Here is a 27,839-nt window from a genome sequence, read left to right as displayed (position 1 = left end):
TAACATTTTGTTAGAAGTGCCAGCAGCTGACATTGTGTGCTCTGCTTCCCCGCGTAAGCCTCTCTGGGACCGCCGTAGCCAGCTGCTCCACTGTGCCTCTCAACGTCAACACATTTAACACAGACATGTAAACTGCACACTTCAATAAGTCAACGAGTCAATGACTTCATCTTAATGGTATATGAGCTTTTCTCTTCCCCTTCCTTCTTTTATTGGAGCCGCTTAGCAGTGTTATGGGTGTCTATCAGAAAAATCCATTTCAGTTTGTTTTTTTAAATCACAGACTGGAGAAAGAAGGGGGCGTAGAGAAAGTCATTTCAACATAAGGATTCCTCAGATTCACTGTTTCAACACGTCAGGTAAACAATCAATGGCAGAAGGCTTGCTAGGGAATAAAACTAACTGACATTGTGTTGCCCTGAAACATGTTCTCTATACTGGGGTCACTTTTACATTTACCAAACAAGGATTTGCAGCTGGTAATGTAAAACTGACCTCTTTTAAACCTCTACCTGGAACACTATCAAACATACATTAAGGCACATAGCCATATTCAAAACATCACCACATACTGTATCTATGGGGCATGGAAACATGACCTACCACTCCCCTGTAGTTGGAAAAATTCGACATGTGTTTAGCAAAGCAGACAGTTTCCCTCCATTAGTGTTTGAGTCATTTGAGCACAAATTCATAATTACCGGGTAAGACACCAGTTTGTGTTGACAGAACTACCGCAGCACTGTCTGTGTTGACAGTTTTGAAGCAAAAGAAATGCATTTGATGCAGTATATATTTTCAGCCCTGTCACTAGTTATTATTAGAAATACATTACAGCAATTGTCTAAGGAAATAGGCAGTTTGAGAGTAGGAGTGAACATACTGTTGCCTTGGTGAACACATGTCTGGAACTATGGCCATTAAGATAAAGGGATCCCATGATTAGAAATAGAAAAATGAACATTTGTATCAAAAGCAAATATATTTTTTCCTGCAAAAACAGCTACAATGGGTTCTTTATAAGGATCTAAGATGTAAAGAAAATCAATCAAGATGTGAATAGATGAACTCTCAAACTGAAAATTGTGTTCTGGCACAGTGTAACTGTAAGTCGATGGGTTGGGTGGGTTTTTGTACATGTCCTTTACAGCCTTCCTTTACCATCCAGTTTATGATTTTGTCCACATTCTTTCTAGGGTTACAAGACTGTCATCATTGTGCTGTTTGAACCATCAGTAGTATAATGTACAAATGTACAGATACACAATAGAAATGCATACATAATTGGTTATTACAATGAGACCTACAAAAAAGCAAGAGAATAAAAAGTCTGTGGGATATTGCAGGTGAGGCAAGCAGAGCCACAAATGTGCATCCAGACTGAGGGACACACGCCCTCCTACCATGATTAAGCGCTTGTCTATTTACACCGCATCATAACAAAGCTATCAAAAACAAAGGCTCCAAAAATTCCTCCTAAAAACTTTTTTTGTTCTTTTGTTTCTCTACTTACAATGTTGATTCCATGTATGTACATCCCTAGAAAATAATTTAATTATAGTTACACACTTTCTACATTTTTGAAACAATACAGTTCTAGTCCACAAGGAAGGTTGTTTGTTTGTTTGTGCTTGTATTTGTGTGTATGTGTACATATGTATATATGTGTGTTTTTTTGTGTGTATACATTGTGTGAATGAGGTGGGGAATGATGGTTGAGGGGGATAATGTTCATGGGTTGGCTAACAGTCGCTGGGGAAGATTTAATGAGTGGACTGGATGTGGTCACAGAGAGGAAGTAGTGGAGTCGACAATTTCTCTCCCGTTGCACACGGTTGGGACGCGGTGGGCGCTGACAGAGGCTATAAAACGAGATAGAACGAGAAAGAAGAAAGACGATTATTAATTTAAAATCAAACATTCTTTGACATTAGATTTGTGCATATAATCGTTCATAAGTTCTTCCTCAGTTGATGATTTTTGCTGCTAAATGGATGAAAAACATTTTCTTAAAACTAGCAATGAATCAATATATATTTCTCACAGTATGCCATTACATTTGACCTGAAATCACATTAAAAAAAAGTTACAAAAAAATAGTCATGATCGTGATGGAGGTCTAGCTGCTAGTGTAGAAAGAGCATTGCCCTTATAGGCAAGTGAAAAGAAAAGTGTCACATACATGATGCAAATGACATCAGAGGTGATGTAGATGCTGGTATGCCATTTGTAAAAACGTGGAATTGCACCCAACCCTTCAATGATCTTTTTTGTGAAGCCAATTAAATACTGTAGTTTTATATTTATTTTGGGGTGCACTGTGTGTTACACATGCTGCATATCAGCTGTTGTCACAAAACCTTAAAAATATTTTAAAGATTCCAGCCACTTCTTCACTTAGGGGCCTGCTTCTTTCTTGGCCTCTCCTTGTACTCAACACTACAGCTCTGTGAATGCTATGCCATTCTTTACAGTCCAACTAGCTTATGATTGAAACTGGTAACACTAAAGGTAACACCTTTGGAGTAACAGTAGTCCACATTTGGAGACATGGCATTATAACTAACCTGTACTATAGAAACAAGATACAAAAACTACAGAAAACAAACACATAGATAGTTTATAATTGAAGATTATGTATCCCCTATAGCAAAAGTTGAAAGAGCTGTCCGTTGTGCTGAATATTGAATGCTGAATACACCTATTTGACAGAGGCATAATAATAAAAGAGCAAGACAGTGCTGCTCTAAACCCCTGTCTCTTTAAAAATGAGGTAACCGCATGTAACCTACCATGAGATGCGTATGTGGTGGCAGCCCCACTGACACTGCAGCGACTGAGGTTAAGCCTGTGGCTGGTCACATTTTTCTGGGGCTGGAACATGATGATATGGACCTTAGGAGCAAACATACAGCCCAGGACCACAAAGCCACTAAGACTGACTGAGATACACATGGTAGTGGTCTGAACCTGCAGAGAAAAGAGGAGGAGACAGTAATTAGTAGCCAGACTTTGATGGATACATCTTATGTTAATGTAGTACAAAGCAATTGCCATTAGGAGCTAATTTAAGGATAATAATCTGTAATAAGGAACATTTTTCAAAGGCACTTTTTGAGTGAGTATTAGTATTAGTAGTATTATTAGCTTAACAGAAAATGCAACAATTATACATTGAATGGATACATTTAAAGCATTGAAATGCCTAAAGTAATTAACCAATCACTATACGTACGCAGAGCCAATGAGGCCTGTAAACAGAGTATAACTGTTTATTGGCAGACTCTGTTACCTTGCAATGGTTCAGAGGATAACAATTACAGGACGGATCAATAAAAGACTTCATCAACAGAGACCACAGAGGCCAGACTTAACATTTTCTGAGTGGTAGCTTTAACTTCATTGTCTGTGATTTATTGTATAAGATAATAGGTCTGGAAGCGTTTATATTGTATATCCCTTTTAGGCTGCCATATCATTGTTGTGTCTAACTTTGTGTGGCAGAAAAGTGTTACAGGGTTAAAAAACAGCAACTCACAGTAGAATCACTTTACAGAGAAGCACATGAGTGATCAACCCTTCAACATCGCCTCTGTGTATGTGCGCGTGTGTGTGTGTGTGTATACTGTATGAGTGGGTGGTTGTGCATGTTGGTGATGTTGTGCCTCTACCTGACTAATCTTAAAGTCAGATTACAAGGCCAAGGAAATGCTGAGATTTCCAGAGAGAGAGAGATGTTTTTTATAGGGATCAAATGAGCAGCCTTGGCATCAGCACTCCTCTGTTATGCCCATTGATACAGTGCACAGTGTGTGTGTTTGTGTAAGCGTGTGATTAAGATGTGTGTGTGTGTGTGTGTGTGTGTGTGTGTGTGTGTGCGCGCGCGCGCTTAAGGTTTGTATGGATCAGGTGAACACTCACTCCCCTTTAATCTGGACATGTGTCAGCAGTTTGCCAGAGTCTGTTTGTCATGCCAGTACTGCAGAGATGGGACATTTGCCAGCAGGATTAGAAATTGTTTAAGTTTCCACTACACCTGGGTTGTTACTGTTCTGTGACCAGTGTGCATGTATTTATCATGATGAGGGGCCAAGAAACTGCTCACACAGTTACATTATAGGGAGCCCCCCTCTAGTTTGAGGACAAAAAACGTCCCCAGAAGGTAAATCATGAAATTATAAAGGAATATTTTGACATTTTACAAGCTTTCTTGCCGAGAGTTAACCACACCTCTAGCCAGCAGGCTAACCACAAAAAAGCGGGAACATAACCTCCAGTTAAACGGCTAATTGTCATTTGTACACTTCAGGTTTTGTATGGATTAAACACACGAGATACAACATATTAATTAGTGATCTTAAGAGGTGCTGGTGGGTGATTCTGTTATCTTTGGACCGAGCCAGGTTCGCTGTCCCCCCCCCCTCAATGAAAGTGAATGAGCACATTTGCCTAAATGTTGAACTTCCATTAAGTTTAGGATTACATTTTGTTGGGTTGAGGTTAGTCGTATAGCAGTTATGGTCAGGATCAGGGTTACTTAACAGGAAATATTGTTCTGTTGATCTGTTTTATTTGTTATAGGTTTTATTTATTATTTAGAGTGTCTATTTTAGCTGAAACATTGCCAGTGTTATTTATGGTGTACACTGCTGGACCTGGGTAATGAATTTCGTTCCTTCATGTTTTAACATATTGAAATGACAATCTGAATCTGACTCTGAATGTAGGTCAATGAAACGTCCTCCTAAAAGACAGAGCCAAGTATTGTGCGTGTGTGTGTGTTCAAGAAGATACCCTGTAGTCACTGGATGTAACATAGAAGATGGGAAGAAAGGCCAGCCAAATTATACAAGTGGTGTACATGGTGAATCCAATAAACTTGGCCTCGTTGAAGTTCTCGGGGCACTTCCTGGTCTTGAAGGCATACCTAGAGGGAGAGAATCATATTTCTGATTAGACACCATCTAGAGTGGAACAACTAATACATGCTTTTCTGAAATGATTGTTGCTATGAAAATAAAACTTCTGAAATTAAAAGAAAAACTGATTTGTGATTTTTTTTAATTCATCCCAGCACAATTTGTAGTTTTAAATCAGCAAAATGTAATACGTTTTTTTCTCGGTGTGCATAAAAACATGGCGCCAAACACAGTGAACGAAGTGCCCCGGGGTGGAGGACATGGTGTAAATATACTATCATGGCAAATCAAACCAGTTATGTACGCTTACACAGTACACAGGATGACCAGGAGCACGTCATATCCCAGTGACAGCAGCATGCTGGAGTCGCGTACGTTACACTTTAAGATGACAGTCTGTCGTCGCTCTGGCAACGTGAAGCGCCGTGTCCCAGGAACTTCCAGCAGCAGCCAAATTGACACCATCACTAACTGGACAGAGATTAAACTCAGACAGATGAACACCTGAAAAAGAAGACAAGAGAGGAAGGTAAGGTCATCAAGATCCACTGTCTGTCTGTCTATGCATCCATCCATCCATCTGACTGATGCAGATGGATGGACATGATGCTGCAATCACTCACCTGAGAGGACGGGCTAATGAAGCGTGGCCTCACTGCACCGGCTCCGTCTTTCACGCCATTGAAAATCCTGGCGATTCTGTTGGTTTTGGTGAGGAGGGCGGAGTAGCAGACAGCGAACGACGTGCCCAGGCTGAGGCGCCGAAGGGCACAGATGGCAGGAGATGGTTTGGCCAAGAAGAGGAAAGTCATAGCGTAGGACATGAAGACTCCCAAGAGGAGGATGTAACATAGCTCTCTGCCTGAAGCTTTCACCAGCGGTGTGTGGTTGTGTCGGATAAACACCCAGAACACCAGACCGGTGCACATGAACCTGTGGACAAGAGGGAAGTTATGCAGCAAAACAGACAGTTTCATGAAGTCACAGTTTTGTTATGTGCTTAAATGCTAATAAACAAGTCAGGCTGAGCTTTTACACAATATAGGCCCATATAATACAGTTTGTACATGTTATAGTATGGAAAAGCACAAGTAAATTTGCTAAGCCCCACCCCCTTAGTTACTGTTGCTACACCTGTCAAGTTTTCCATTCCCACATGGCACATATTATACAGTGTAATGGCAGCAGTTTTACCACTCAAATTTCTTAGTTATTTTCTAAGCTATGGGTCCTTGACTTCAGACAAGGTGGTCAAAAGCAGGCTTTTTGGTACAAGACAGACGACTTGAATGATTTTGCTGAAATAACAACGGTCACTGGCAGATTTCATCAGCTGTGGCTGCTAGCTAATTAAGCCACTGTTAGTTCCATGAGTTGGTTGAAAAAGCTGTTTTCAGTTGACTAGTTTTAAAACAAGAAACGCAAAAAGTCAGCATCCTCACCATTGATAATCCATGTAGAAGACATGTAAGTAAAGAAGCAGCATAGTTCTTGTAATCAAGTGAAGATCTACTGTATATTGTAAGTATGACAAGGAAAAATGTGTGTCTAGAGGTTGTTGGAGTGTAAACATCCCCAAATCTATGGTGGCCGAGATGGTTCAACACAAATACAAAAGCTAAAACACAAACACAAAAGCTACAACACAAACACAAAAGCTAAAACACAAACACAAAAGCTAAAACACAAACACAAAAGCTACAACACAAGCGCAAAAGCTAAAACACAAACACAAAAGCTACAACACAAATACATAAGCGACAACGGAAGTGAGTGTGTTGTTGACAAACAGAGCCGGTGGATGAGCAGGAGGAAAGTTCTTGTATGTTTGAGAAGTAAGTGAAACATGGTTCATTGCTAATCATGATTACTGTCGCTACGTGATTGTCACAAATAAGCAATGTTGTTCAATATCTTTTTTTATTCTGTAGCGACAGTAATCATAATTAGCAATGAACCATGTTTCACTTACTTCTCAAACATACAAGAACTTTCCTCCTGCTCATCCACTGGCTCTGTTTGTCAACAACAAACTCACTTCCGTTGTCGCTTATGTATTTGTGTTGTGGCTTTTATATTTGTGTTTTAGCTTTTGCGTTTGCGTTTGTGTTGTAGCTTTTGTATTTGTGTTTAAGCTTTTGTGTTTGTGTCATGGCTTTTGTATTTGTGTTGAACCGTTTCGGCCACCGTAAACATCCAATAAAAAGCAGAGCAGAGCTGTTAACATTATCCTAAACTCTGATGGCATCCAAGACAGACACATAGTGGGGGACTACTTTACAGTGGATGTGCTGGTCATGAAAGGATTTTTATTAAATGGAGTTAGATAACAATATGCTCATTGGCCTTGAAAGTATGAAAGTAACACTCTGTTACTGTAAGTAGTGAACTATATCACAGTTGCAGCTTAGTTTAAGCAGATGAGCACACTGTTCAATCCATTCCTTACACTTTTGCTCTGTTTTTGGTTTTGGAAAGGTTAGAATAAATGCCACCCTGCAAGCTCTTTAAAAGCTGAGTAGTGCTCCTATTGACAGGCTTGCTGTTATGGTTGCTAAGGTATGATTATAAAAAAAAAATGCTTGGGGGAGTGGTTTAGTGAACTGTCAATTCCCTTCCCCCAATCCCTGTAAATAAATAGAATTCAGACTGTGGACTCTTGTGTTTACACTTTATTTAAAGCCATGTAAAATGGTTTGTTCATAGACTGTTTATTACTATTTGTACAGACTAGGGTTTTGTTGCATGTCTTCAGTCTAACTCTACAATTAGGCACACACACGCACACACACACACACACGCACACACACACACACACACACACACACACACACACACACACACACACACACACACACACACACACACACACACACACACACACACACACACACACACATGCACGCACACACAGACCTCAGGACCAGTCAGAAACTGATACCATGTTGACGGCCTTTTATCACTCACCCTACACAGGCGATGGTAATTGGACCAATGGCCCAGGCATCTTCCCACATTATATAGTCCTCAGGAAGGTCGTAACAGGCCGTCAGGTCATCAGTAGGCCACTGGCCAGGAGCACAGGGCGAGCAGGTGAACTCATCAGCCAGGTATTCATGAGGCTCGCAGGCTGTACAGATCCAGCAGCAGTACTCACCTGGGAAACAGGAATATGAACAGCAGAATGTGACAGTCTCAGATTTTTCAAAAGGCACTGCTGCTTGGTATGGTATGTCACTGTGATAAAAAGAACTTTGTTGAATTTCAGTTTCCTACCTGCCTGCATTTTCTTCATCTCATTGCGTTCACAGGGGTCGCTGCACTGCGAGGTGGGCACCACTTCTCTGGGCCAGTGAATCAGATCGTTGCTCAGAGTTAGACTCTCTGCCCAGTCACCTACTGGCACGTAACCGTAACGATCGGCAGAGCGCTGGTAGCTGAAGATGTTGTATCGGCCCACGCCATCCCCCTGGGAATCAAACTTCACTACTGTCTCACTGCCTGGAGGAGTGAAAGGGGCTGCAGGGGGTGAGAGGAGACAAAGAGTGGAAAAGAGAGAGATAAGACGAGTGGAAAGAGGAGATTAAAGCTAAACGATCACAAACAATCATCCCATTGATGTCTCATTGATGCCTCTTAGACGCACCAGTGAGGACAGAGACAATAAGCCATGGTCAGTTAAGCCTTCGGAGTCCAGAACAGACAGTGAAGGGCATTACAACAGTGTTTTCATTACTGAAGACCAGCCAGTTGCCAAAGTATTTGCTAAGAGGCTATAAATGCCTGGTATGCTCGTTGATGTCTGTGTGCATCAATGGCCTCCCATCGTTCCCTGAGGTCACATCAGGACAAAAACACTGCTCTAAATTCTGATCTGACAAAGGTTATTACCAAATGCATCATTAACAAACTGCTCATAAAGTCATATAGACATGAAGGCAGAGGACTGAATCTCTGGGCAGTGCTCTAGCTACCCACACATTGATAGAATTAGCCTCTGGGTCTCTTATGTGAGGGAGGTACACTGCTGAAACTGCCAAATTGGTTTGTATACAAGTTGTTGAAGGGATTACCATCTACCCTGAGGATGTGGGAACAGAAGAGATTGTAAAATTGGCAGGATGCTGAAACCACCAAAAAAAAAACAAGGAGAAAAGTAGCTATGGACTAGGGGAAAAAAGTAACTTCTTGATGTGTTGCAGGCAGCGTTGGACCTGACAGTGCTGACACTTGGACGTTCTGACACAGACAAAGTGTATGTCACTCCTTCTGTGCCACTTCTGTCCTTACAGTGGAGCAATCAACTCTGTGCTGCTGACACACTGTACAGAGCTGAGTGTTATACGCTGCTGCCTCCCCTGTCAAATGATGATGTGGCTGGGGATAGTGCAGCGTACACAGGGTTTATAAAGCATCACTCTTCAACGTTTAACAAGGCTCTCAGTCTTCAGTGCACAGCAACATTGACGATACTGTGCTGTCTTCTCCATATCTCTGTGTCAATGGGTAACTGAAGAAATCACGGGCCAAATGTACAGCTTGGGATCAGTGGAAGGAATCAAAATACAGATTGGATATGGTTGTGTGAGGATGTGCGCGCACACACACACGCATGTGGAAGCTCCATTAGGTTTTACCTTACAGTGTGATGGTTAAGGTATTGCTCTGAGCGCTGTGGGAGGCTGTGCTGACAAAACCAAAGCTCTGACCCTGCTGTTAGTAGCATGTGTGTGTGTGTGTGTGTGTGTGTGTGTGCATGCTACACTGACAAGGGCTAAAGCTGTGCTATTGTTGTGAAGGCTCCGTGTGTTCAGAGAAGAATAGCGTGTCAGATGGCAGCAGAGGGGGTTAGGGTTTATGAAATCCATAAATCACAGAGACAGCACAACCCTCTATCTTTCTCCTCTCTCTGTCACAGGTAATTCTAAGTGTCAAGTCTTCTTTATATTTTGGGCCTAAATGTTTATGTGACAGCTAAATTAAAATGATTTCAATAAGATGGTGATAATATCTTCAGACAAAGAAGAGATATGAATCCATTATATTGCTAGTTGGCAGATAATAAAGTCGGCTCATAACACTGAGCAATAAGACAAGCCGAGCCTACTCCTCTTAGACACCCATACACACTCACAGAAACACTTTGCCACAAGCTATTTATCATAACTGCACCTTATTAGGACCTTAGATGTGTGCTGAAGCCTAATTAGCTGTATGTGGTAATTACGTGTAATGCAGACTAAAGAGATAACGGCATTAGCCTACAGACCCATTTGAGGGCGTTGTATTGTCCTTGACTTCACTCTAACAGATCATATTTGGGAGCAATAGACTCAGAGGAGTGGTGATTCCTCCCTATAACCCACACCAGCGACCTTGCTGACGTGACAGAGCAGCTTATCAGGAAAAGTGTATGAGGGTGCAAGTTAGAGCTGGCGAAGGCCACCAAGACTCCTCGGGGGACTGCAGAGAGCTGAGACAGGCAGCCCAGGTTCTTGACTGATGGACACCACTCTCTCCCCTAAGCACTGTCCTGAGTTAAATTTAAAAATCTTAGCAATCCAGCGGCTGAACGATTTTTGGTTCTGACTACACAAGACTAGGGGCCCTATTTTAACGATCTAAGCGCACGGCGTGAAGCGCTTTTGCTAGTTTAACGGCGTAAAAAAGGGTCTGTGTGCCAGGCGCATGGTTCAAAAGGGTTGTACTTAGTGTCTTAGAAACGGATCTGCTTGTGCGTAAAGTGAAAGCAAGCGAGCAGATCATATCATAATACTATTTCACATTGTAATATTTTTTATTACCACAAATCCATTGGGTAGATGTGAAGATATTTTACAGGACAAGTGAACAATTTGACCTTATGATAGCGCTACAGGAAAAGTCAGAGGATCATGAAATCAAGTAGTAGAGGTCGACCGATTAATCGGCCGATTTTTGGCATTTTTTTACATAATCGGCATCAGCCAATATCCCAGTATATCAAGCCGATTAATAGGCAGGCGCATCTGCGGGCAGCCTAGTGTTAAAAACATGAATAGGCAACATTTTTTACAGCGCACCCAGACCAGCTGCCTCCAGCCCCTCCCCTTGTGAAGTCTTGCGCCGTGTGTCTCGCACAGTCACTTCAGGCTCAGGCAGCACAAGATTAGTAGTAACATATTGCTGGTGTTCTTGCCTTGGGATTAACTGTACTAATAAAACCGTACAAAACACTGCGTACACCGCTGTAGAAGCACCCAGTGTCATTTATCAGAGTCTGGTTATTTACCCCTGTCCGTGGCAGTCTCATCCACTCCTATAGCAGACTAACTGGGCTAACCGCTAGACTGTCGTTGCTAACAGAGCCTTCAGTTCTCAGTGCTGCCTATCCATTAACTGCATCTATGGACTCAAACGCGAATAAACCCTTAATTTTATTAAATTGGCTGGACGAGTTTTAAAATCACAACCAGGAGTTGTTTGAATGACAGAACTCTGCTCAGATAAGATCCTAATGAGTGCAACAGGACATGTAACAGTAGGGTCCCCAAAACACAGATAAAACACTTCAACAAATGAACAATGATCTAACAAACAAGGTGAACAAGAATTGACTTTAGAGAGCCCTAGTCTGATTTGATTCAACAGGAGTTAGGAGGAAATAGTGTTGAGATTAATAATAACATTGCAGCTTGCAGATTTGTATTCTCAGAAGTTTAATAAATGCTGCTAAATGCACTAAACTTTATTTTTTCATTGAAAAGTTTATTTACCTGTTTCGTTTATTTAATATATTTTTCATACATTATTTATACAATATACAGTATGTTTTTACATTATACATTTTTAATTGAAGTATACAAGTGTAGATTGGTGAAGTGTTCTATAAATGTTTTTGTTGAGAAATTCTGTGTATATTAGTGTTAGGCTACATTTTATCTTTCAAATAGAGGTTTAAAAACAAGCACATATCGGCCAAATATCGGCCAAAATAAATCGGCAGCATTTATCGGCTGACCCTGATTTCTAAAGATCGGCATCGGCCAGAGAAAACCCATATTGGTCGACATCTAACAAGTAGGATTCATTCTCTGGGATTCATGAATGTCTGAAGAAATTTAAATGACAATCCATCCAATAGGTGTTCAGATATATTAGTGTGGAACAAAGTGGTGGACCGATTGACATTGCCATCCAAACAGCATGACCAAAAAGCATTTGAATTTCTCAGACAAGTGGTGGGTAGAGCAGCTGAAAGGAAGTTTGTCCATCAGCCACCTTTCTACAGCCTGTTTCTGTGTGATGTAACTTTGATGAACTGTGAACTGAACCAATTTCATAATTTGAACGTGGTAACTGCTTCCTAACAGCAGCTTATGGGTTTTCTTGCGGTGTCTTAACACATACTATAACACAACCTCAGCCCTTAAATAGTGATGATTGATGATTCTTTGTGACCTTGTCCATACAGTACATCCCGCTGGCCCAGTCCAGTCCAGCTGAGACCCACAGCAGGCTCGGCCCTCAGCACTACTCGCATCTTTGAGTGACTTCCCGTGCCTGCAAGGTGTCACCAACATCCAAAGGTGGACCATGCCTTCTCAGTGACATTCTCCCCAAATCATTCATGTTATGTAGCTGAGGTGCACTGGATACAATGAATAATGGAGTTTTTAGACTCAACAAAAGAAAGTGCCCTTTGCACAGCCCAACTGTGAATATACTGCTGCTCTGAGAGGATTCATTGCATTGTCGACCAAAATGCAATTAATCAAACAGCTGGAGCCACAGAATGTAAAACAAATAACAGTACAAAAAAAGCAAATAAAGTTAGGTGAGACAAACTGTGGTTATTACACAGCCTTAGCAGATACCTAATTTTTGTGAGACACTTTTTTAGCAATCCTGCTAACTCGAGAAACACCTTATTATTCTTGCTTAATTAGAAGCATTGTGAAAACAGGCTTTTCATTCAGAAGCTGTGAAATTAATTATGTTCTCGGCCATGTCGGGCTAAAGCGAAGCCCAAGGGGGATTGTGGGTATTAAAGGCAGGGAGAGAGAGGAGGCAAAGGGGCTTGGGAGGAATAAGTAGGAATAAGTAATCTGAAAGTGGAGAGAGAGAGAGAGAGAGAGAGAGAGAGAGAGAGAGAGAGCAAAAACAAATCTTTTCTTTGTGTCAGTGTGTGACTAAAAATTCAAAAGGTGGCTGTTGATTAGTTGTTGGCTAGGGAATAGATAATTGTATTTCCAAGCATCAATTCACCTGAATCCCTGATTTAAAACGGATTTAAGCTTGACAAAGTAAACACTGCACATAGGTCTGTGCACAAATGCACACCTGTTCCAGGTAAAATATTAAGATAGAACGGCTCTGCATGCTAATAGTGTGAACAACCTTTCTTGTCCCTCTTTTTCTTCCTCCAGAGGGTTGATGACCTTACACATCTGTGCCCCACAGAGACACAGACACACATCCCTGAGCTTTTACAGATATGGACACAGGGATGCACTCACATGTCACAAACGCACACACAGACAGATCAAATTAGCTATATTTGTTCTCCCTGCAGATTTGGTCACTGGGGACGGAGGCGCTGCCTGGGCCACGGACCAACAGGCCTCAAGGGAACAGAGGACAGATAGGGTGGAGAGAAGGAAGTCTATAACAATGGGGGGAGAAATGTATAGGAGGAAACATGCAGCAGCAGAGAGCTGAGGCTTGACTGAAAGAAAGGCGGTGAGATAGAGGAGACAAAAGAAATAAACGGCAGGCCAAAAGCAAGAGGTGCTGGAAGGAAGGCTGAGCCGAGAGACAAGATAAGGGCAAAGAAAGGAGGGAAGTGACAAGGGAGAAGAGGGAGAAGAATACTAGAAAAAAGAGAGGAGATAGCAATAGAGAACAGCAAGAAACTGGTGTGGCGGCAGCAGAGATATAGGTAGACGGAGGAAAGCCTTTAGACGGACGAATCAATAGAGAAAAGGTGAAGGATGGATGAAGGGATGAGCAAAGTGTAGGACTTGAGGAACAGACCGGCGCAGAGAGGTGGTGGAGGCATGAGAGAAACCTTGTGAAGTCTGAGTGGGATGTGCTGTTTTTAAATGTAGAGAGAGTAGGACACTTTCTAGTTAAGAAAGAGAATGGAGATAGAGAGACAGACAGAATGATGAAGAGTGAGAGAAAGAGAGACAGAAAGAAAGAGAGAGACAGATAGTGACAGAGGCAGAGAGAAAGAAAAGAGTGTGAAGAGAAAATGAGCAAGTGAAGGTTGTTCTCTTGCATCTAAACGTTGCAGTAAGCTCACTGCTCAATATGGCCCTGAAGGCACACCGCCTCTGCTAACACAGACATATCTCACAGACACACACACACACACACACACAACACACACACACACACACACACACACACACACACACACACACACACACACACACACACACACACACACACACTCACTCACACAAAAGCACAGAGAGAAGGGGGAATATCACATCTATCACTACTATTTGAACAGAAGACTGCGTGCATGTGTGTATATAGGCCTACTGATATGGTTGCTGCAGATCGGGGAGTTGGGTGGGTGGGAGTTGAATGATGGCTTTGAGAAGTGTGTGGGTTGGGGGTGTCTGCAATTTCATGCTGGTAAAAAAAACAAGCATTTCAAGCTGCCTCTTCGTACAAAAAAAAAGCTGACTATTTTGCAGGGTTTGTGTGTGTCTTGCGTGTACGCACATGTGTGTTTTGTGTTTGAAGTATGTAGCGAGGCCTTATAAAAATGCAGAAATGAGCCCATGTGTCTATTACTGGATGGCAGGGAACAGTTCCCATGATCTACTAGATCACTTCAACAATTGGCAATAGTGTCAGCTTCATTACCATAGCAACTAGCAAGATGAGACTAGATGAAGAGAGCGGCATTAAAACACACTCCTAACCACACAAAATACTGCCTCAGTGCACCGTCAGTGTGTATAATGAACATGCATGTGTGTGTGAGAGAAGGAGATGGCAGAGAGATAGAGAGTGTGGAAAAGTGTTGGTTTTCCGTCTGCGACAGTTCAGACTGAGAGCACTGCGGTGATACTGCAGTATTTATACCCCACATTCAACCTCAGCTCACCTCAACTCCTTTCCTTATATAGTGTAGATGGAAAGATGTATATGTACAGCCGTGTGAGTGCGTCATTCTGGGGATTAACAAACAACTCGCTGCAACAGTTCCCCCAGTTTAACTGTATCGCCACATTCAACATGAATGTATTTTTTTAAACCCATAAATCTGTTTGCCATGCTGACACCATCGTCACTGAGCTGTAAAGAACTCAAGATCTTTGTACATGCTGTTACTCACTTCGCGGAGTAAAGACATGTGCCTCATGGACATACATCAGTAGTGAAAAGAAGGGAGGGGGAGCGGGAGAGCGGAATGCAAGGGAGAAAGATGATCAGACATAGAGATGTAGGGAAGTCACAGTGGGATTCACACCTCCTCTCTTCTCCAACTTACTCCACACATTTTAAAACTTGTCTATGTGTGAATCCGCATATCTATTCCATCCCTCTGTGTATGCATCCTATAAGAGAGTGGTTATCATCTGTGCCAACCGGAGGCTGCGACTGCAATCGCCTCGACTATTTCCTCTCTCTCCTTTCCTCCCTATCTTACTCGCACTCTTTCTCTCTTTTTCCTTTTTTCTGTCTCCCTCCTCTCATGCAGAAATGCTCGAAGTCCTTTGATTTGTAGCAGAAGTGAAGATGGGGAATTTCAAAGAGAATCCTCTTCTTCTGCTGACGCACGCTCTCCCACTCCAGCATTGCCTCAGTGCTCCCTTGTTCCTTCCCTCCTTATCTCTTTTTCTGTCTTACTCCGTTTTACCTTACCCCAAATTCTCTTTTCTCATTCTAGTCTGCCTGTCAGTCTTATCTGTACGCTTCCTTTCCACTCCCTCCATATGTGATGCCATTCTTTCGTCCTCCATCCATCCCTCCTGCTCTCTCCCCAGCGTTTTGTGGCAAAGCTGCCGTGTTAGCGCTGTTTGTTAGGCTATTTTGATGTCTGCTCCTGGTCACGGTTGGTGGAGGAATAAGCACCTCTAAACCTGTGTCAGTCCCCGAGACACAGCAGTTTATTTATAACACTTCCTTTGTACGCCATCTGTCAGTCAAGCCAATCCCCTGTCTCTTCTCTCCTAACTCTACAGAGACTGACAGACAGACATGCAGCCTGCTATAGGAGCTATTATAACACACACAATCTCATTAGTTCAAGAGAGAAGAATATGGCTGGATTAACTGCAGCTCACATTCCTCAAAGCAACTTTGTAGTGTCGTATCAATTATGCATGGGTAATAGGTGTCAATGGCATGGCTGGCTCTGACAATACATAGCTATTAAGCGGATTTGTCTCAGTACGTTCTATGTTCTGTGGTTTGCCTGCTTTGGCTGAGGAAAAGGACAACATCCCTGTGTTGTTCATGAGATGACTGTTAACTAGGTACAGCACTCACATTCCTGCCTGTTTCTTGCTATTTCCCTCTTTTCTCCCCAACTTCCTCTCCAACATTCACTTCTTTTCACTCTCCATCCACCTTGAACACCTTATCTCTTCACTTGCTCCAGCTCTCTTACCTGTGAAGCTGACATTAAGGATGTAATCCCTGTAGAGTCTGCGCCCATCCAATACCTTCATGCTGTCACACAGCTTGGTGGTGTTGAAGCACAGGCTCCGTTGCATATAATGGAGGGCATGAGCAATGGCGTACACCGCGTTCACCACAAACATGATCTTGGACTCTGGTTCAAAGTTACTCTTGTCCATTGACAAGTCCATGTCACACGGTGGGAGAGATGTCTCTCCCAATCCAACACCTCCCCCCCCTCCTCCTGCTCCTACACCACCCAAGGAGCATTGGAACCGCTGCTCCCAGAATTCCCTGTACCAGGGATTACGGTGGTTTTTGACTGGGTTCAGGCTGAGAAAGTAGCGGTTGAATTCTGGCACAGGATTGGCTGCCAGCTCAAGTGTGATGGCTCCTTCAGCAGTTACCTCATTTCCCTTGACAATGCTTTCCTGTGCACCCCAGCCATCGCTGGCCACCCAGATGAAGGAGGTATTAAGCCTGGCCGCAGCGGCCAGCAGCTCTCTGGCATCGTCGCTGCGCAGGAAGAGGACGGCCACACGTGCATTAGGCTTCTGGAGGAGCTGGCGGATCACAGCTTCATAGGACTTCTTAGCGTTAGTCCGCCCCACCTGGACAGAAAGAGGACATTAATGTTATGACAGATTTAATATAATTGAAATACTACTAATTCTACTCCCAGATAGGTTTGTGGCCCTATTTGTGATGATTTATCACCATCAATTTATGAGAAGAAACAAGCCAAAAATGAACTTCCATCGCACACCATCATGCACCTCCATAGAAAATGAGATGACAAATGTGACTGTGAAAGTACCCAGAATGAGTTCTTGGAGATAAGCTTTCATTTTCTGGTTCACAACTGATAACACCAGTGTAATATAAACTCCATTTGTGTGTAATACAAGATAAGACATGGAGACAAACTTTTATAAGCTCACAAATGTAGCGCCCCGTTCATTGTTATTGGTGCAGCTGCGGGCCATATATCAGTGTGACACTGCTGATTAAAGTTTGGGGTGTTTGGTATCTTGCTTTGAGCAACGGTTTCTTATATTCATGCACAAAACTCATATTCTGTTATATTCTATCCAATGCCTTACCTTCTCTGAAGTGGCGATACAGATGTTCCTCATCCGTGCCTCTTGTTCGAAGGCCTCTATACCAGTTTCACCGTAATCACCCTCTGATGCCACAGTGGACACGTATGTCCAGTTGAAGAACCGGAGGATCTCGGCCATTGCTTTGGCCTGGTAGAAGTCAGGGGGCACCGTGCGGGCGAAGTAATCGTAGCGGGTCTTATCACTGAGCTTGGCACTGGTCGAAGCATAGCTTATCTGAGGAATCTGAAAAAGCCTGAGAAGATTGGCAACCTGTGGGGAGAGACATGGTAAAATGTCAGGCCAAATAAATCCACACCTACTCTTGCAGAAATAAAACTTTTTAAGGAATCGTAGGAACCTAACATTGAGCGATTGATAACTCTTTCAGTTGGATTCTCCAGCTCATGAAGATATAAAAAGTATTATTTTACAAATGATTTTGTTTCAGAATAAACACATACATTTTAGTTTGAGACACTATCAACATTATCTGCCAGCCTGGTCTCACTGAATTCCGTGAAATGATCACAAACTGCAAACATCGCATTACGTGGTGGTGGCACGGAATGTGTGAAAATTCCGTGTGGCCACCACGGAAAACAATGCCAATATAAAGTCAATAAGAAGATGACCTAGCATTAGGAGCGACTACGGTAGCGAGTAGTATAAAAGCCTGAAAATCCACGTAGGGAGGTTGGTCGAGGTGGTGGATGGGTCAAACACAGGACTTTCACCCAGAAGACCAGGGATCGTGTCCCGCGTGTCACGTTTCCTAAACCCAACTGTAATCGTCCTGTTCTTCTTTTCCTAAACCCAACTGTCCCGTTGTTGTCCTGCGTGTCATGGAAACGTGAGCCCACCCACAACCTTTTCCTTAACTTAAGGAGCCGTGTTCATTTCACGGAATTCTTCCGTGGGTCCATCACGGAATTTTCGGCGATCCGTATTCATTTTACAGAATTCTTCCGTGGGCCCATCACGGAATTTTTTGCAATTCCGTGAAACTGCAATAGATTTTGAGTTAAGGGGCCGTGTTCATTTTAGGAAATTCTTAAAAGTAAGTACTTAAAGGATGAATCCCATAATTGTAGTTTAAATGAATCCATTTGATTTCATGTAGTTTGAGATGGACTTGAATTGACTGATTGATTTTGATCTCAATTTTGTTTGTTTTGTTGACTTGTGTGAACACTAATTTGATATGCAGTGCAACTGAAATTTGAATCAAATCTGAATCTTGTATGTGTCCCATTAACTTCTGATTAATTTATGCAAAGTGATTTAAAAAGTCTTTTCTATAATCTGCAGTGTGGAAGTGCGCTAAACTCAAGACTGAATGCAGTCAAGCAGCTACTTGTAGTGTTTACAATGCAAATGTTTTGAGAGGTAGCAGCTACAGAGCCAATTACTGTACACTTAATTGAATGGGGCACTTGAAAGAAGTAGTACACAGAGAGCAAGAAACTGGAGGATACGCAGAAGATGTGGTGAAGCATGTGTGTATTACACAGGATGAAAAACCTCTTCATGAAAAATGTAAAATGTGGATTTCACTACGAGCCACACTAAGATGTATAGAATGAAACCTTTCTCTGGTATTTGCATATCAGATACTGCTACAAAGGATGTGTCCATTTGATTTGCTTAAAAGGTGCAACCATGTGGCCGTTTGGCTCGGTTGGTAGAGCGGGCGCACATATGCGGAGGTTTGTTCCTTGGCGCAGAAGGTCCAGGATTCAAATCCGACCTGTAATGGTTTTCCTGCATGTCTTCCCCCCTCTCTCTCCCCTTTCATATCTCTCTGCTTTCCTGTCCAATAAAGGTGGAAATGGGGCAAAGGAAGTCCAAAGAAATCAGTCAGTGTCTGTCTACTTAAGGACTGTCCTTAAGCAGAGAAAATGTGTGTGATTATTAACTGCAATAAAACTGCTCATCCTCAGCTATTCAAATACATGCAGTAACTGCAGGGGTAGCGTTGTTGTGTAAGAAGTTTTTGTTAAATTTTCCCTTTGACCGACTGGTTTGTGTTGGAAAGCAGATATATGTGTGGCAAGCTCCACAGTCTACAACCGTAATAAACGTTTGATCAAAAATGTCTGGCACGTTGACAAAAACTTGAAAAGAAACCCCACAAAAAAATAATTGGAATTAATATTTCTTTTTTCATCAAAGGCTAAATTAAAACAAATTTAGAAAGTTGCTGCTGATAGGAATTGCTTAATGCTTAATGTGATCATTTGAAGATAAAAGACAATGCAGCAAGTGTAAGGCATGGAGAAACACAAAATAGCACATACACATGCACGCACACACACACACACGCACACACACACACACACACACACACACACACACACACACACACACACACACACACAGAAGTTCAATAAATCACTGACTTATGCATTAGTGATGGACATCATCTGGGGTCTACTGATATCCATAAAATATTCCCTTTTACTGTTGATTGGGGTTTGGTCATGTTATCTTCATTACAATTTTAGTCACAGACACCGACACAAACAATGGAAATATAATTGCTACACATTCTCAAACGCACAAAGACATACACTTTCAAACATGCGCACAAACGCAAATAAACAAACACTATACATAGCCATTCTGTTCTCGCTTCAGTTTAATCCTTTTAAGCGCGTCACTCTGGGTTTTTCTACATTTCATTCACAGCTCAGTTGATGAGCTGTTTTGACAACATGACAGAATCTCATTAGACTAATAATGTAGAAGATTAGAAAATGCACTCATATACATACACTAGTGCACAAGAGCAGGTCGACACACACACACACACACACACACACACACACACACACACACACACACACACACACACACACACACACACACACACACACACACACACACACACACAGACACACACACAGACACACACACAAACACACACTCACACACATGAATGGCTGCTTATGGTACTTCAAGCTGGTTTTATGGTTTTAAGATGGCAGTTGACTTAAATGTCAGGGAAGGTCACGCTGCAAAATGTAACCGCATTGCTCCGTTACCTGCCACTGAACAATGACAGCAGCTAGTTAAGAGGCCTATATGTAGGGACATGGAGAGTTTACTCTGTTAGTGAAAGCTGCTCCCTTCCTGTGAGAGAGAGAGAGGGAAGAGAGATGTACTGTAGGAATATATATGTAGTTGAATATGAGAGATGAGTAGAGAAAAAAATGAAAGGGAAGGAGGAAAAAAATGGTGCAGTGGAGGGCTGGTGTGTTTTCTGCTTGGAATGCAAGTCACACACACACACAGAGAGACACATACACACACATGTACAGACAGAGGGGAGGAATGATGCCTGCTATGTAAATGCCCTCAAAACATTGGAGTTTAGTTGTGCATTGTTAAACCAAAAAAACCCAAAAAATCCCCATTACTTCATTCAGAAGCAACAGACAGCCAAGTAGAGAGAGAGGCACAAAGGAGTAGCTGGATTAGCTTCACTGGCAAGAGATCAGAAAGCAGAGCACAGTTCTGGTCTCGTAAACAGTGCTGCCCTCGGAAAAAGACAGGTAAAAACAACAGCAACAAAGGGCAACAAGAATGAGCAGCAAGAAAACAAGGGATAATTATGTATGATGAAGGACAAGAGACAGAGCAGATGTGTTAACAATGGCTGCCCCAGGAAGGAGGAGGAGGAGAAGAAGAAGGGGGCTGAGGTCAGCATGCACTGAGCTCTCCCCAAATAGCCGCGAGGGATGCCTCTGAATGCATATAAAGGAGAAAAGAGGAGGCAGTGATGAGAAGGAAGGGAGCAACGATTTAAGGGACAGACAAAAAGAGAAATGCTTAAAATGGGGAGAGAGAGAAAAATAGAGGGTGAGAAAGAGACAGTTGCAGAGATTAGGGATTTAAGGACTGATAGGAGGATGCTTTTGTGCAGTCACAGAGGAGTAAGGGAGAAGGAGGTTTTATGCTAAACTATGCAAATCACCCAGCTCTGTGACAAGAGCTACAAGAACCGGGGAGACACAGAAGAACACACCAATGGAACAACTTTTTTTTGTTTTTGTTTTAAAGATATTTTTTTTGGGGGCTTTTTCCCTTTATTATGTAGTGACAGTTGATAGACATGAAAGGGGGAGAGAGATGGGGGTACTCAGCCAACATGGGGCGAATGCTCTTACTGGGTGAGCTAGAGGCCACCCCACCAATTGAACACCTTGATTCTAAGAAATAACACACACATGGACTTGCACTGCCATACCACTGGAAGTCAGCTTCTGCACACTTTGTAATGAGTAAAAGAGAAGAAGCCACCAAGGAAGTTAAAGTTAGATAATAATGATAAAATATGTTTTTAGAAATACTCTTGTATACTGTATGTGCATGCTGTATATTACCTGTATGGAGACGCTGCTGAAGGATCCACCTATGACTCCAGCGATTGCGAGCGGGCTGTCGTCCTGCAGAGCGTAAGATCCGTCTGGACAGATGAACTCTGTGTCGTCCACCTTGGTGAGGGAGGCTCTTACGAACTCCAGAGCCTAGGAAACACACCCATATGGATATTTCATTTCAAATGCTGTGCAACATATGGGGTACCATTAGCCTGGCTCCACCCTCCTACGTACTTCCGCTCAATTTTCATTTTCCTTCAGTACACCGTCTAGGTTTGCGGTATATTCTTGGGTTTTCTCTGGCCAAATCTTTGGCGGCCAAATCTTTGGCAGTCCAATCAGCGAACAGAGGGAGTGGCTGAGAACGATGACATGCTTGTTTGAGTTGTAGTTCCGTAATGGTGGCGGAGAAAGATGCGAGCGAAGCCGTTCTGTCCGTTGTGGCAACGCTGCCGAATATCCAGATGTTAAAGCCCGAGCAAGAACAATCTTTGCTGAGTTTTGTTGGTGGCCATGATGTTGTTGCCCTCCTCCACACGGGCTTCGAGAAAAGTTAGATTTTCCAGCTCGCTTCGTTAGTGGTGAAGGGCCTAGTGGCTAAGTCGAACGCTAGCGATGCTAAGCTGACGTCACGACCAAAAGTGATTGGTTATGGCAGATCCAGAGTGGCTCTGGGCAGATCCAATAGTTTTAAACTTCAACAGAGTACCCACCTTCAAGGAAGGTAACACTTGTCAATGGAGAGTGGCCAGACTCTCTGTACAAATGAAATGTACAAGAGTCTGGTATGACCAGGCTAGGGTACCATGGTTTGTATTATCTGTTTATTCTTAATCAACCTGGGACACACTTAAAATTACGTTCTTTCTAAAAAAAATATGCAACATAAATAAAGACTGATTAATTAATATTTCTATCTTTTTGAAGGGACTATACAAGTCCATTGCTTTACACTAGGGGCTCTTAAAGGCTTTCAGAACAGGGTCCAAGTTGCAAATGAACTCCCCTGAAAAAGAAAACCAAACATCAAGAATCCAGGGTATATACAATCAGTCAAAGAGCTCATTGTATAAGATCACTCGATGCGTCATCCTTAAATAGCTCAGCAATAAGATACAATATATATTTTTTGAAGATAACAATCCCTGAGGGAAAGTGTTTTTTTTGTTTTTTTTATATCCGGCTCATTTCCCTCATCGCAAATAGCTTCAATCTCTATTTCTCATCAATGATTTGCTGTTATCATTTGAGGCAATCAAAGGCTTTTACCCATGGTGGATGAAATATTTCAAGGTACATTTACTTACCTGAACATTACCTTTTAATGAGACCCTATAGTTTTACTCCATTTACACCACAACTCTACTTTGCAAAGCAACTTTTTAAATAGCAAGCAAAAGTTCAGGTCGCCCGGCAGCACAAGAGAACAGATCTAATAAAATAAACTCTATCTGAACTGTGTTGTATCTAAAAAGTTGTATCAGCATTCACAGGTAAATGCAGATACAACTCAACATAAAATATGAGACTGTCTTGGAGAATAATTGCTTTAACTGAGCTATTATTTCAGTGATGTGCTAGTCTAATTTCTTCTAGTCTTACTTTCTTTGAGGATTTCAGTACTTTCACCACTGACATATGCATAGACAGAAAAGCAGAATATAGTAGTTATAGTATTAGTTACTATATTGCCAGTAAACACATACACAAAACTAGCTTTTAAAGTTGTTTCTTGTAATTTGGTGAATTACCAATGATATATCTTAAACAAGGTTGTTTGCAAAAGTCATATTTCAGTTTTAAAGTAAACAGCATCTTGTGCAAATGAAAGCCTAAGTGATTTTGATTACTATATCTATTACATCCTACACACACGTGAAAAGTGTTTTAAGTGGATGGCAGGCAGATGAGAAATGTCAGGAATCATTTTCCACTAAGAAACATGCAGTGTTTATGTACAGTGACCACGCTAACCCACCTGCTCCAGCGCATAGGTATCTCTGGAGCAGGTGTCCAGGATGTGGACACCGAGAGAGACCCCAGGCAACAAAGTATCGTCCATATTGATTCTGTCAATGGCAAACAGCATGGCCTCCAGCCTCTGGATCCCTCTGTCCTCATTCACACGCCCACACTCCTCCATTCCAGCACCTTTCTCATGCACCGGGAACAGGCCACCAAGCACTAGATCTCCCTCGATGCGTATCTCCCGGCGGGACTGAGGAGGGTCTCCGACAGAGAGCAAGACGCCCCGACACAGCATGACCAAGATTAGAATAGGAATGCAGGACACCATGTTGGACTCAAGCAGGGCTAGGATTGTCAAAATGTAAGGAGAGGCTTGGCAGAGAGTGAGGCAGAGGGAGGTGAGGGGCTGAGGGTGAGGGGTAAGGGGTTAAGGGTGGTGCGCGGTGGGGTTGAATCAAGCAGTGGGCGTGGATGCTTGGGTTGGTTTGTGGCCGATGACACGGTCAGGGAGCGCTGAACTGGACCACACATGGAGGGGCACACCATCTGGACATCAGTCCTGCTTGGAGAGGAGAGGAGATATATCTCAAATCAATCAGGACAAATCACAAAGCTGTCAGAAGTTGCACGATGAAATACTTTTGTAAGTGTTACTATAAAGTATAAAAACAACAAAGTAGTCCTTTAGTGAAGTTTGGGGACACTGTTAACAAGGGCTCAAAGTTGTTTCCGCTTCACAGCCAAAGCCTGGCCATGACTAAAAGGATATAGAATTGTTTGGAGATTGTACCCCACTGTTCTCCAACCCCTCCTCCCTCCCTTACATCACCCAGTAAACTTTCTTCTTGTAAGTGTGTGTATGTGTGTGTGTTTGCCTCTGGTTGTATCAGGATAAACCAGCTTAGATGGCTAGTTGATACATGAGCCCGGCCTTCTCATGCCACAGATCAGAAAAGCTTCTCTAATCTGATCTCTGTTCCAACAATTCTCTGCTTGTCCATGAGTTTATACCCCTAAGTATGTGTATGTGTATGTGTACACACACACACACACACACACACACACACGCGCGTATATCAGATTTATTGCTCCCCCTCTGTATAATTACAGTGTGAGGACTAAATGCATTTTACCACGACAAAAACTAACTGACAACAATGAGGTGAACAACAGCTGATGCTACCTATCTCACAACACCTCAATTAAAACTATAACTGTTTTCAATGTCTGTTCACATTCAACAAAATATGATTTTCACATCAGACTCAACTGTAGGCTACTTTGTGTTTAGTGGTCATTAGCAAATATTAGCATGCTAACATGCTAACCTAAGGTAGTAAACATAGGCTACCTGCAAAACATTAGCGTGTTAGCATGGTAACATTAGCATTTAGCTCAAAGCTCCACTGTGCCGTAAAGTCTCACAGAGTAGCAAGGCTGTAGATTCTTAGTCTTGTTTTCTATACTGATATGCTGAATACTGATTGCATTTTCACGTGTAAGAGATCCAGTTACAATGTGAACACCACCTCCAGATGTGGTCTGGCTGATCTGAAAGCATTCTGATTGTAATGTGTTCTACACCTTGCATTTTTCCTTATTCAGATACGATATCAAGATATAGAAATGGACCAACAGATCCCGTTGCTCTGGACGGAGACCAGTGAAGGATATTAGAAGCACTTTTCCGGTGAGGGCTGAGCGTTACTGCGCAGCCTCAAACTGAGCTGGAAGACGTAGATGTGACGTGAGCAACGTGTCTGAAAGTTGTAAGTCTTCTGGTAGCTGTGCCAAGAGAAATCTCAATCATTCCCAATCTTGCAGAGACGGAGAGCGTAGGTATATGTAAGGAGATAACATAGGCACAGGCTAATTATTGCTAACTAAAATGCTAGTTAACATTAGTAATTAAACTTAAACAGCTAATGTAAGTCGAAACTGCCTGCGAGCTTCTCCTGTACTATACGGTAATACCTCTACTATGCGACAGTATGCTATGCCTGGTACTGAGTGAGTGCTTTTTAGCATCAAAATGGTGCCATAGCAGGTATGGGTTATGGAGAGAGGCTTACCCCCTTGGCTAATACCAGGTTGAAATGGGGTATTAAAGTCAGCATATCCCAGCCCCTGCTGCATTGATTTTGACCTTTCTTTTCTTGCAAGTTCTACAACTTTATGCAAGTTCAATACTAGATGTCCAAGGATTTCAAGATCCAGCTGTAAGATACAATAAATAACCTGTTCTTACTCTAGTCTCTCTCTCTCTGTCTCTCTCTCTTTATATCTTTTAAACTATTTAGCTAATGCAAAGTCAGTAAATCCCTGAGTAGGAACATGTTTCTTCTTTATTCTGTCTCTCATGTCTTCCTTGCAGTCCCCCCAGTCCTCAGGAGAGATAAGACAGAAGCTGGAGGTTGACGTGTTGACTATGAAAATCAATCTAGACCAAGGAGCAAGCATGTAGTGAAATTTCTGTTGATTGCTTGCATCTCCAACCTAAACCTTGGGTTTTGTGTGTGTGTCTGTGTGTGTGTGTGTATGTGTGTAAAAGAAAGAGAGAGAGAGAGAGAGAGAGAGAGAGAGAGAGAGAGAGAGAGAGAGAGAGAGAGAGAGAGAGTTTATGCTTCCCCTCTTTGGTGGGCAGGTAGGAGGATAAAAGCTTCTCTTAGATGCAGGCAGCTCAGATTTTTCTGCAGGCAGCTGCCATACCTTTACCACTCTGCTGTGTAATATGACACACACGTACAGACAAACACACAAACCCAGACAAACACCCACCCACACATGCACACTCACACACATGCACACACTTACACACCTCTGCTTCTCTGAGGGGTTGACCTAAAAGCAGACTATTTCTATGTCTTAGCTCCCTTCTCTATCAACCAACAAAGATCTGAATTAATGTGTTCAGGAAACATGTCGGAGAGACAGAATCAGGATATATGATGAATGTATGTTTTATATAAATTATCTTTTAAAATCACGATAGATTTGCTTTAAAAAGTTGTTTCCTGTCAATATCCCACAGGACACTATCTGACATGTATTTGATTAATATATAATTCAACTTAATGCCTGTTGTTTTTGGGAAGGAAAGTGATGGTGTCTTTAAAAGATTCATATCCATTCTCCAAGCTGTCACACAGGCTAGATGTGTGTGTGTGTCCATTGTATGTTTGTTTGTGCGTTGAGAAAAAAAAAAGGCAGAACCCCTTTGAATAATTTCCAGTATTCCACTGAAATTGCTGTTCCTGGAAATAAACTCTTCAAACAAACTTACATCATTATTAGAGGCCACTTTTTTAAACTAACACAAAGTAGAACTTTGTAATGAGCTCAGTTTTGAGGACAAGGCTGCAGATGTGTGTGTTTGTTTTGAGTGTGCGTGCATTTGTGTACAAGTGCATACACATTGATGTGTGTGTTGTCACATGTAAAATTGTATATCTATGGAGCTGAGACTCTAACAACAGTTTCACGTAATGCCTTACTATGACAGTATGCTTTAATGTAATTGGCAGCTCTTGAAGTAAATTTCCCAGAAATGTGCCAAATAATATCTCCCAGCATTGTACACCGCTGTTATGGTGTCCACTGAAATTCAATGTTTGCTTCATTATAACCTCTTGGAAAGTGCCCAAAACCAGCTTCCTGTCTCAAGAGCAACTGTGCAAGAAAAGCACACACTGTGAAACAGAAAATGTTTCACATCTTATCCCTTCTTCCTTTATTATTAAAATATTGCCAAGCCAAGCAGGCGAAAGTAAAGGAAAGAATATACTGCAGGCATTTTTTAAGGATCATAGTATTTTTGCATTCTTGAGCCCCTTTATTAGAAA

At 42.2% G+C, this 27,839-nt stretch overlaps 1 protein-coding gene across 2 annotated transcripts; it reads right to left on the bottom strand.

Annotated features, from left to right (window-relative positions):
• Nucleotides 1–1,728: 1,728 nt before the first annotated feature.
• On the bottom strand, nt 1,729–24,437 carry grm3 (glutamate receptor, metabotropic 3). Of its 2 annotated transcripts, none has more exons than XM_078256061.1 (12): nt 24,008–24,437; nt 22,033–22,176; nt 17,648–17,917; nt 16,801–17,155; nt 16,534–16,758; nt 8,196–8,438; nt 7,887–8,076; nt 5,543–5,852; nt 5,230–5,423; nt 4,795–4,927; nt 2,789–2,970; nt 1,729–1,852 (listed from the first exon to the last, which is right to left on the bottom strand). In XM_078256061.1, exons 1-12 carry the CDS (start codon nt 24,323–24,325, stop codon nt 1,786–1,788), a joined length of 2,631 nt encoding a protein of 876 aa, XP_078112187.1. In that variant the 5' UTR covers nt 24,326–24,437; the 3' UTR covers nt 1,729–1,785. The 2 variants fall into 2 exon arrangements, with proteins under 2 accessions (XP_078112187.1, XP_078112188.1); XM_078256062.1 differs by having other exon boundaries at nt 16,804–17,155.
• Between the last annotated feature and the right edge of the window lie 3,402 nt (nt 24,438–27,839).

Source organism: Sander vitreus, chromosome 8 (assembly GCF_031162955.1).
Source record: "Sander vitreus isolate 19-12246 chromosome 8, sanVit1, whole genome shotgun sequence".
In the NCBI taxonomy this organism is placed as follows: domain Eukaryota; kingdom Metazoa; phylum Chordata; class Actinopteri; order Perciformes; family Percidae; genus Sander; species Sander vitreus.
The sequence above is the reverse complement of the archived record's forward strand: the minus strand, read 5'-3'. Positions and strand labels throughout refer to the sequence as shown.